At 42.8% G+C, this 11,760-nt stretch overlaps 1 protein-coding gene across 3 annotated transcripts in view; it reads left to right on the plus strand.

Moving 5' to 3' along the window:
- The window catches only part of SNX24 (sorting nexin 24), a 153,144-nt gene extending 141,643 nt beyond the window's left edge, over nucleotides 1-11,501 (plus strand). For 2 of the 3 annotated variants that reach the window (XM_028103697.2, XM_088023242.1), the window contains exons 4-7: nucleotides 2,403-2,497; nucleotides 3,870-3,902; nucleotides 4,442-4,506; nucleotides 9,966-11,501. In XM_028103697.2, the coding sequence (XP_027959498.1) occupies nucleotides 2,403-2,497; nucleotides 3,870-3,902; nucleotides 4,442-4,506; nucleotides 9,966-10,033 (261 nt within the window). In that variant the 3' untranslated portion in view covers nucleotides 10,034-11,501. Of the gene's footprint in view, nucleotides 1-2,402; nucleotides 2,498-3,869; nucleotides 3,903-4,441; nucleotides 4,583-9,965 lie in introns of all 3 variants that reach the window. The other variant, XM_028103698.2, reaches the window with a different exon arrangement.
- Nucleotides 11,502-11,760: the final 259 nt, after the last annotated feature.

The following is an 11,760-nucleotide window of genomic DNA, read 5'->3' on the forward strand; positions in this document are numbered from 1 at the left end:
ATATGACACTCTAGCTCTGGACTTAAGTATGAATGATTTTCTTACAAGCCTTCTTAGCAGAGTTTAGGAAATCTTGCCACATGTAACTGAATGCTTAACTACCCCCCCCACCAACGCCACTTTCTTTTCAACTGTAAGTCCTGAAATCCATATTGGTGACTCTTTTATGAAAAATATTTGAGAATTTTCAGGGAACGTTTAACAAAAATGCTCACAAATTTCTGGAGTTTTCTGTATTCCTTTTTTTTTTTTTTGGCCAGTATATCTTACCTTAAAAAATGTGATCATCCATTTGGAGTGCTCTGTTTGGGGAGGCTGGACAGGATTAATTCCCGTCCTGGTGTTGCAGTGTAAACAGCTTTTTGCCTGTCTTTTGTCATTAATGATCATGCTGTAGCTGTAGCCAGTGCATTGTAAGCCAATCTGTCAAGGCAAATAAACAATTCACCTTGTTAAAATTCCCTAAATCTTGCATTAATAAAACCAAACTAACCCCCTGAACACTCAAGAGATGTCTTCCTCCATACTGCAGTGATGGATGACATGTCTAAAAATCCTGGAAATTAAGTAGTTCAGGTCATTAAAAGTGTCCCACACTTGTTATTGATTTAATTTATTTTAAAAGGTGGGGGTGGAGATAAGAGTGTTAACCCCCACCACCACCGTTTTTGTTTTTTTTTTTTTTTTTTTTAATCTGAAAGCTACCACTTGTACACATAATTAAAACTATTGCCTGGGTGAACAGCTCTGTATTTGTTACAACATCAGGCTTTATTATTTAAATAGGTATTGTGTCATTCTCTTAAACAGATATCTAGAAACATGGAGATAATCATTACAACTTATTTTATGGCAAAAATTCCCTGGAGCTTCATATATACAATGATCCTTACAACCTTTGAGTTCTGGGCACTGAAATAATGACCTTATGGGCACCCCCAAAATTTCCCTGAGTAGATGAAAATTTAGAAGGTCATTGAAAATAGTAGTGAAAGCATGCCTCTGGGAAGAGGAGCTTTTTTCTATTTTATGCATTTTTTGTTTTCCTACTTTCTGTTTACTTTCCTTAAGCCTCAGTGGGTACAAGCAGCTCTGTAAGGAATAGGAAGAGACTAAGGCAGGGCTGGGTTTCCAGAGGCCTCCTCTCGAGGAACTGAACAGCAGGAGGGTTGAGTGCTGGTGTAGCTCAGGGCTCAGCCTGCTTTGCTCATTCCATTCATATGTCCTGAACTGGGTAACTGTTTTAAAACTCTGCTAGAAATGGGACCACTCAGTATGTAAATTAGGACAAAAAGCAATAGGTTATATAGAATTAATATTTCAAAATATACATCATTTGACCTTTTGTCATTTGTGCCTTATGCATCACATTGCATAGCTATTCCTCATCAGCCATGTGGGTGATACTTCACCATCCCTCCTCATTGTTCTTTAAACAACATGTGGGAGGAGGACCATGGTAAATGATAAAAATGACCTTTGAAAATAATTCTCTTACTTTCAGAGATTATCATACAATCTTTGATGTTTTTTCCATGGTCTTTGTAAACAAAAGGAGGGGGGAGGGTGGTGGGAAAGAGGGGCAACTGTTTAATCAGTTCATACACTGTGGCCCTCTTTTTTATAAAAATAGATACCCACGAAAATGCACTCTCTCGTTCTCCATTAGATTTCACCTTGCACTTGCGTAATTTGGATAGCCGAGAAAGGACATGGTTATGCCATTATGCCAGCTCTTTAGCAGAGCTCCCTAAATGGAAGAACCGTATAGATTTTTTTTTTTTTTAGTATATACACTGATTTACACTTAGTGGTAAAGTTGTTACTGACCCTTTAAGTGGAGCTGTCCAAATGGCCATAAATGTCAGTTGATCCTAATGCCGAAAGAGGTGATAGCTGAGGGATCTTGGCTAAATCTTCCAGTTAAAAAAGCCGTGTAGTATTTTCTAAACAGTAGTGGTCTCTTGTAGACACACACATACACACATGCCCAGACCACTTTATCACCCAGTAAGGAAAATTTGATGTACATATCTTAGCGGAATTATTGAGGCTCCCAGGTTTTTAAAATACTCTAATCAGAATCTCCATGAAGGCAAGAGTTCTGTCTACCTGGTGGCCCGCTGTCTGCCCCCCTCGTCAGCATCTGACGTGTCGTAGATGCTCCATAAATGCTGGTTGGGTGAGAGATAGATAAAATGGAGTATTTGGTGACACTGAAGAGCATGCCTGTCCCCTGAATTCTTGGTGGGTGAAATAGGGACCACCCCACCCCTTACAGATTGTGAAGAATGATGCTGGTAAGAACTTAGATGGGCGGTCATGACTTTTTGACGTAGTTCATTTGATTATTGATTGCCTAGTAAATTTCACTTTCTAAGTTCTCTTTTCTCCTTTCGCAGGCTGTCATTTTGGAAAATGAAGAGCTTCCCAAACTCTTCCTTGATTTCCTAAATGTGCGACACTTGCCCTCGCTACCAAAGGCAGAGAGTTGTGGGTAAGGAGTGTTGTTCACCTATCGGACATGTATTTGAAGCTACTCTGCAGTCACTTGTTGGCCTAACCAATAACCCCAGTGGTGCTGGAAGGGTCAGCCTGGCCACACCCATTCTCTGTGCTAGGACAGCACTCACTGGCCCCCTGCATGTGGTCAAAGGAATTCCTCTGCAGTCCTCATCCCTATATTGCGGCCAAATGACCAAGGCTCAGTAACTCAGGTTTAGACTTACGGAATTGCCTTTTTAAAATATGCTGCTTCATGGAGTGATGTTATATCGTGGGAATTATGAATCTAGATAGCCTATTGAGGGACTAACAGATTTATTTGTGGGTACTTGAGCAAAGCTTATATGCCCATGCGTATGCAGTCATATTATCTAAAAGCTGTGAATGACCTTGGAGGTAATTTTAGCCAACTCCCTTATTGTTAACTTGATCAAACTGAGACACAGGAATTAAGTGTCTTTCCCAAAATCTCTCGCCTTGTAGCTGGCAGAGCCCAGGACTTCCCACGTGAGCTCTCTTTCCCTGCTCTCTTGCTGCCTCTCCCACAGGACCTTCTAATGCAGGGCTGTAAATGCCAGTCCCTGTGTACTAAGGAACCAGACATTTGATATCATCAGCAACTGGGAAGTGTTCTTCTGAAGAATGAACTCTGAAGCCACTTGCCCAGCTCTGGGCCCCCGACTTAGGTTGAGCTGGCCTCCAAAGGCCATCAGCAATACCTCTGACATATTAAATCCATTTACAGAGAAACGCATCATTACAAAGTCTCTGCAAACCCACGCAGGAGAAGGGGTTTTGTTCATCCTCTTGTTGCCTCCAGAGCCACCTGAAGGATGCACACTAGCTACAAGACATTCACTCAGACCACACCCAGAGTCGTGTTAAACCCCAGCCATCTTCAGGATGAGAGGCTGCAGATACCAGCTCCCTCACTGGTAGTGTTTGCTCAAGGCCACGCTCCACTCACCCCAGAGAACACAGGTGTTCTCCAAATAATAGGCATTGCCCGTCTGTCCTGTTCTGACTTGAGTGCATTTGCTAGGAGGTTGGGCTCTATACAAGGGTGTTTTTAAGAAGAGATTTTAGGAATGACAGAGTGAAATCTTTTCTCCATTATATAAGCCCAAAAGTAAAACCATAGGGTGTGTAAGTGATCTTCAGGAAAATTGAAGTTCAAGAATATGGTGGTCTTAAGATTCTTTAGAATGAGACATCAGTCATGCTATGACATTGTCAAGACAGCTCTCTCTTCAAAATGTTCCCCAATTCAGAGCTCTAAGAATACTGGCTCTTTTTCCCTTGGTTTGCAGCATCATTTACCCAACTTACATGGTCTTCCTCTTCTTCTTTTAAAAAAATTCTAGATCTTTTGATGAGACGGAATCTGAAGAATCAAGGTAAGAGCTAATACTAGTCAATCAAGAGTTATATAAAACCAAGAATAGGACTATGGTTCTGTTGAGTGTTTAATGACTATGGTATAAGTATATCAAGTCATGATCTTCTTGATAATATTTGTTAGGCAATTAATTTATAAATATTTGATAGGAAGTTAGAGAAGTAACCAGTTGTATCTAGGAATGAAGGGATGAGAACCCTACATTGTTTTGTGCAAGTAATAAGAATACTATTTTATCAATAATTGTGCTGTGAGATTAAAAAAAAAAAACAAACAAACAAAACCCAGCACTTTTCAGCAATGATTTATCGTATAGATTGTATATCTGTTTCAGATTCCACAAAGAAATGTTGAGAAGGTGAGCGCAGTGCTGGTTCGTTTCCTGTAACTCTGCTCGCTATTAGTCACCCACACGGTTAGATACATAAACCTTGAGATGTCCCCACACAGCAGTTTGATCCCCTCAAAGCTAGTTTGTCGTGTTTTCTGTTTACCGTCGTCCCCTGATGCTGACATGCCTGTTCTTGACCTTTCCAGCAAACTGTCCCACCAGCCGGTACTGCTGTTCCTCAGGGATCCATACGTCTTGCCTGCAGCCGGCGGTAATCAAACCTGTCATCGGCTAACAGCTCTTTACTGATCTGACCCTGCACCACATAAACCACGTTTTTAATACAGGTCTAACAGAGTGACATTGGTCCAGGGCTTAATAATCTGCCAATAAACCAGTGCTCTTGGTGTAAGAGACATTCAGAATTTTAATTGGGGCAGGCCTTTCAGCACGAAATGTAATTTTTCTTTCTACCGTACCAGGCAGTTTTGAATTAGAGTAATAAGGAGGAAAGATATTCATTGTCTTTTCTTTGTTTGTTTTTGGTGGTGTTATATTTTGGTCTCTGCTTGTTTTTATCCAGATGCTAAGGTTTGATTCCAAGACTCTGGTTCTTTTTTTTTTTTGAAATGCTTTTCCCCCCAAAGCGGTGTATGTATATTACATGTATATCTTTACTTCCATTTAGGTTATAGCATTTCAGATGGTCAAATGTGTATTTTTAGGAGTTATATCCTTAAATATAATGAATTTATGCATAAGTGTAATCAATATTTTAGCCTTGGTCCTTTCTTTGTGCCAAGAAATTTAAATTCCTCAGAGTCCCTCCCAAAATGGTCTGCTCTACACCTCTTCATGAGTACATTCTCAGACGTTTTCTCATCTAATATTTTTTAACAGCCCCATTTAATAGGCAGGGCAGGTATCCTCATTGGCTAATGAGAGAATAGGGGCCTGAGGAGGTCCCTGAATTGCCCGGTGTCACAGGGCTGATGGGCAGACCCCTTGGTGCCTAATTTCTCCTTGTGTGCTCTTTACGTAGAGTGAATGTTCAGCCCTTGTTCCTGGGAGTAACTAAATAGCATAGCAACTCAATAGCAGTAGATAAATTATCTGTTGAAACCGTTCCTGCATTCTGACAATAAAACCTTATCACCAGCAAGAGGAGGGGACCGTTCTGTGGCAGCAGTGTGTGTCCTGAGATCAGTGACTTAGCTGGCAGAGTAAAGAGGGACGGCCAGGACCCAGCCCGGCTCCATGGAAGGACCACTCCTGGAGCCCTGATCCGAGAGAGCCGCCTTTGCTATATAGGAATATGTTCTTATAGTATTTTCCCTATACAGTCCTTTCAGTGGGGAATGATTGCCTTTGTCTAGCATTTGCTTCGTGTTTTAAAAAAAATGCATATTAGTTGACATTAGGTTAACAAAATGTTACAGTTAACAGATACGCATCATGTAATCTAGGCTAGAGGAAATAGGCAGCGTTCTCTAAAGCATTCTTTTTATCTTCTGAACGTGGTTCTACAAGCACTTTTTCCAGGTATTGTGGATGGTCAGAAATTTCGTGCATTGGACCGATGACACTCCTGTGGATGTGTGGAGAATGGAATGATCGTTGTGATCATAGCCAGGGTGCTTAGTGGAAGAGGGAAGATGTTTTATGATCTGTGCACCTGGTTGGGCAACAAAGAACAGGAGGAACTTTGGCAGGGAAAGAACTTCAGGGGCAAATATCTGGAACTAGAGAGGGTAAAAGTGTGTATTGTTGGTAGAACGTTGGCGTGGACGGATGACTTGTGCAAATGGGAGATTGCCATTTGAAGAGGACACGAAATCACAGGTTTTATGGACAGGATGGTACCAGGTATGGGAGGGCCCATCACCGGATCTGTTTTTGTGCAGTTTGGCCAACCCACCTTCATAAATCGGATCCCCGTTATCTTACAAGTATGAGCTGCTGATAGGCTCTTGCAGATCTTTAGCATTTAAATGAGAGATAAATTTTACTGGCCTCACATTTCTGTGTTATTTAGGCCTCTTAGCAAAAGTGGAGGGTACTCTTCCAGAGGAGTCTGATGGTGGAAATACCGTCACAGGTGAACTGACAGTCAGACATTATCCTTTTATAAAATGCTAATAATCAGTCTTCTCTGAACATGTGCTTGTTGGCCTCTGTTTGGATTTCTCAGGGGAATGCACAAGAGCTCTTGCCCTGGTCCCCAGCATCTGCAGCATGGCTACACTCTGGATGTTTTTTTATCAGCTTTCATCAGACCTTCCATCAGCTTCAGCCACCATCGACCACTCTCCCCTTTCATCCACCGTCTCCCCTGGGCTTTCCCCCTCCCCCACTTTTCTTCCCATCCCCAGCAGCCCACCAGCGGGCTATCATAGACCGTCTTGTCTTTTCCTTTGCTTTCTTTTGGATGATCTCCTTGCTTGTGGTCTAGATGACCTTGTGTATACAGCTGAGACACAGGCTTGGGTTTCCATCCCCACCCTCTCGCTCTGAGCTTTGACCCCTATGAGGCTCTCACGGCCCTCGATGCTCCAGCCCCTGCTCCTGTTTCTAAGAGGAGCCCCTCCCATGCTCTGCCGCATGCACCCTGAATTCTTTCCGGGCCTCCTGGGTGTGCAGTCCATTCCCCCACCCCAGGGCACTGTTGTTCCCCCTCCCATCCCCGGGAGCTCTCTTCTTACCCCCACACAGTGCTGTCTCTGCATCTTCCAGGTGCAGCTTGAGAGAGCCTTTGCCTGCTCTGCTCTCAAAGACCCCTCAGGAGTTCCCCCCTCCACCAACCCCATTGCCTTTTTTTTTTTAAGATCCACAGTAAATGTTCACCAAAAAAATGAGCACCAACAAAAAATGACAAGTAAACCTTTCCTAAATCATCCCCTCTCAATGGGAAACAAAGGTGGGGGCAGCATTCAAGCACTAATGGACATTGAATGAAAATCCTACGTATGATGAAGCCGAAATCCAAAGTGTTGAATGGAGTGGAACCAGGGCGCCTGGGTGGCTCAGTTGTTTGGGCGACTGCCTTCGGCTCAGGTCATGATCCTGGAGTCCCGGGATCGAGTCCCCCATCGGGCTCCCTGCTCAGCGGGGAGTCTGCTTCTCCCTCTGACCCTCTTCCCTCTCGTGCTCTCTCTCTCTCATTCTCTCTCTCTCTCAAATAAATAAATAAAATCTTAAAAAAAAAAAAGAGTGGAACCGGATGAGAAAAAAATGACCTCTGATAATCTCCTCGTTGGTCCCTGGTTGGTGGACCTTGTTATAAAACACCTCTGTTCCATTCACTTTGATCAGAGTCCCCCCGTTTGCTTCCTTTACTGTAGTGATCCCACACACTGTTCCTTTTTCTCTTTCTGTTGTGTTCACCTTCTGAATCTCCAGCCTCTGGCACATGTTCAGCACTTGCTGGACCATGAGCACAGCGCCGTGGCCTGCCATCTTCCCTCTGCTGGGAATGCCCCTCGCCCGGACACCCTGGTGGGTGGCCGCTGCACCCTCATTCCCGTGGTGCCTGCCCGCAGAGGTCTTTCCTCGCCTTCCTGTCCCCTCACCCTCAAGCCCTGTGCCCTACTTCAGTTTTCTCCTTCTCTTGATTTATTTTTTTAAAGATTATTTATTTGGGAGACAGAGGGAAAGAGAGCATGCTGAAGCAGGGGGAGGGGCAGAGGGAGAGGGATAGAGAAAGAATCTCAAGCAGACTCTGTGCTGAGCATGGAGCCCGATGGGGGCCTCCATCTCACAACCTCAGGATCATGACCTGAGCTGTCATCAAGAGTCAGACGCTTAACCGACTGAGCCACCCAGGTGCCCCTCCCCTTGCCTTTAAATCACTGCTTGACCTCTTCAGGTGATGTAGCATTACTCTGAGTAATTAATGGTATTTTCCTTTTTTTGTCCTTTTTGCTGAACTTACTTAAATCCATTTAAGCTGAATATGCTGATGATGGAATTTCACTAACCTTCAAATAAACTTTTATATTTTGGGTGGCAAAGGATAAATGTCCAAATGCTAATAAAGCATGTTGATGTGTTCTGTTTGGGCATTTAATTGAGAATTGATCAATATCTCCATTGATGGCTCTTAGTTTCAGTACACTTCTGTGGGCGGAGAAATACTTTTAGAATTAAAATGAACTTAGCAAAATCATTGCTCTTGTTTGGGTTCAAAATACATAGATTTAAGTCCTATTACAGATTATTAAAGGTATGTTTTATGGAAAATTATGTTATTTCATACTGGATAAAAGCAAACGCTAAGAAATCGAGTGTCATCACCCAAAAGTAATTGAATTGCTCACGTACTGGAGATATTTTTAAAGCGTATTTTGTTGGTGTATTCATTTGCTTGTCTCCCTGACTAGCATGGAAGTTCCCTGGTGTGGGCAGGGACTGTTACTGACTTACATTCCCGGTAATTAGACCATACTTGGTCTAATTACCGTACGTGATGGTAGCCAGTACTTACTGCGTGCCCAGTTCAGGTGCAAGCGCTCTGTTTTACCTCCAGTTTGTACAACAACCTTTCAGGCAGGTACTGTTACGAAATCCCTCGCTCATCACGGGGAACCCACCACCACTTTGAATTTGTCCCCGTGTACCCTGAATGACAGCCAGAGCTATCTTTTCCAAACACGATTCAGTTCTGTGTCACTCTGCTTAAAGTCCTTCAGGAGTTCTCACTACTTTTCAGACAAAGCCAGAATTCCTGGGCTTGCCTGGGCCCTCCGGCCCTCAGGCCTTCCCCTCCCTCCCTGTCTACACTGGCCTCCATTCCAGCCTTTGAACCTTCCTGGCTCCCTCCTCCCGCAGCCTTGCCACCTGGTCCGCTCCTCCAAGAGCCTTTCTGCCCTCCCTTGCGAGTGGCTTTACGTAGTAGGTACTCTATAGAGGTTGGATTAATAAGTGAACATACTAGTTTCTGTCTGAAAGTATTGGACCAACTAATTTCCTTACCTAATAACTATATTTATTGAAAGTGTTGGGCTTTCACGTAAATCCTGGATATAATTATGTGCAGATTGAAGTTGAGAAATTGAACCTCTGGGCCGTGTGATGGATGGGGTCCCCCGTGCAAGGTATCCGTTCATATTTCACCTGCTCTGATAACTGGAATGCTCCACGGCGGATGCACACCTCTGGGTTTCCTTTGTATCTCCTCTAAAAATGTGGCTGATTTTTCCAGTTTGACAGGATGGTTTTTGTCAGGAATGTGCCCTTTTAAGTTAGGAAGACGGTCCCTGTTCCTCCTGCTCCCTGGAAGCTCGTGCAACAAAACGATCATCCTCAAGACAACTTGGACTAAACACTGCTGTAAACCACAATGGAAAAACTGCAGCCAAGTATTCCCAGTAGAAATCTTGGAATCCCTTCAAGTATATTGAGATTTTGCTAGAAATTGAATTGCCAGTGTAATCCATCTTCCTTGTGAGAAAACATTCAGATAAAGAGCTGGGGCCTAGCAGCATTAACCATTAGAACATCCCTTAAATCAATAAGCTACAAATCTGGCCGTGCATTCCTGCAGAGCCTGGTCGTACACTGAAGTGGCTTTCGGCCGAGGCGACATGACAGATAGCGCGTCCTCAACAAGAGCAGGCTGCACGGTGATGCGGGTCCCTAAGTTACGAGGGGCCTCACCTTGTTCAAGTCTGCAAAATGCAGTTGCATTTTATTGCTGTGCCTAAGAAAAGCCGTTTTCCTTTTGTTTTTCAGATTTTCCAAATGTGGTTATTGAAGGAGTCCTCCATGGGATATTTTACCCCCATCTGCAGCCCAGGTAGAAATCCTCCATGGCTAGAAGAAGCTGAAGCCGGTTTCACGGAAATCGATATGTACCAAATTAACCTAAACTCTATGACATAACAGCTCTAGCTAGTGGTAAAATTCACAGTCCCAGCTTAATTCAGGGCAGGGACATTTCCATTAGAATGGTGCTTTTAAAAATAGAAACTGAACCAGGGCGGTGCTGAGGTTAAGGCCAAGTGTTTGAGAAGTAGAAGGTAGCTGCCAATTTCAAAACTATAGAAGATACTGGGAGCAGCAAGGGTAACAAAACAAAAGTTACTCTCTGCTTTAGTTGCACCATTTGCTAATTGAACATCTTATCCTGAATCATACTGAGACTGATCTACTTTGGTAGCTTGTTGTTGTTCAGATTTTAGGAGACACTAATCTTTTCATCATGAGAGTTTCTCGGTCAGTGACAGATACATTCTTCCGTGCTGGCACCGTGGGAGTATCACAGATACATGCAGTGCTAAATGTGAGTCAGAACTAAACTGGAAATTAAACGATGCTGACAGTGTTAGGGCATTTTTAAAAATCTTGTCATTGCTACTCACACTGCAGTGGAGTTGCATCCTACCTAGGGATTAGCTTCTAGTGTCAGGACACAAGATAAAATGGAGTATGGAGATTCCCCTTGACAGCCGTTTCGAAAGGCGCCATATTGGAAATCTGTGCGTCCAACACAACCAGATTTTCCTCTGGTGTTGGAAGAAAGGACTGTTTCTTCCGTTGAAGACCATTTGACGTTGTTGATGTTCGTTTAGGGCAATTTTGTATAGAACCACATACCTTTCAACACTAGAATCACCCTTCGTCCTGCAAGTTGCTTGTCTTCTGAGAGACAGATGTGAACTGACTGTACCCGAGGAGATGCCACAGTGGTAGCACTTGATTTCCTCAAGGTTCTTCAACCCTCATTAGGGTTCACTCATTCATTAAACTGGTGGAATTATCACGGGATTCATTGTTATTTTCCTTATTGTTTCCTTTTCGCTGACCTCCTATATGGAATTAATGTTAAGTTCAGTGAATGATCTAACTCCATTGTACATCTCACTGACATTCATATTTTGAGTAATAAAGGACAAAAGCATATATGCAAACTTTATGTACGTGCTGTATTTGGGCATTTCATTGAAAACTGATTAACAGCTAGCCTGTTTATGGTTATTCATTTTACTAAGCTTCCGTGTGGGAGAAAAATATTTGGATTCAGAATGAATAACTAAATCATGGTTTTTGGTCAGGATCTAAATATACAGGTTTAAAGCCTGCTGCAGACTTTGAGGGATACCTTTATGATAGATGTGTTACTTCATGCTGGAAACAGGCAAGGACTCCGTAATCAAGTGTCATGAACCAAAAATAACTGAATACTCATGTGTGGGAGATATTTTTTAAATGTTTTGTTGTTAGCTATTTTGAGTTAAATAAAAACAAAGAACAAGAAGTATTTGAATTTGTCTTCTAGGATTTTACTGGAAACACAAATTGTGTCTTGTCTCTTTATACACACACACACACACACACACACACACACAAAACTTCTCGCATACTCATAGGCACTTATTTTTTTTAATTTTTTATTGTTATGTTAATCACCATACATTACATCATTAGTTTTTGATGTAGTGTTCCATGATTCATTGTTTGTGTATAACACCCAGTGCTCCATGCAGAGCGTCATAGGCACTTATTTCTAATCTAAGTATTAAATTGC

Source organism: Eumetopias jubatus, unplaced genomic scaffold (genome assembly GCF_037043125.1).
Source record: "Eumetopias jubatus isolate StellerSeaLion01/CBP00866 unplaced genomic scaffold, mEumJub1_p1.0 scaffold_5, whole genome shotgun sequence".
Lineage (NCBI taxonomy): Eukaryota > Metazoa > Chordata > Mammalia > Carnivora > Otariidae > Eumetopias > Eumetopias jubatus.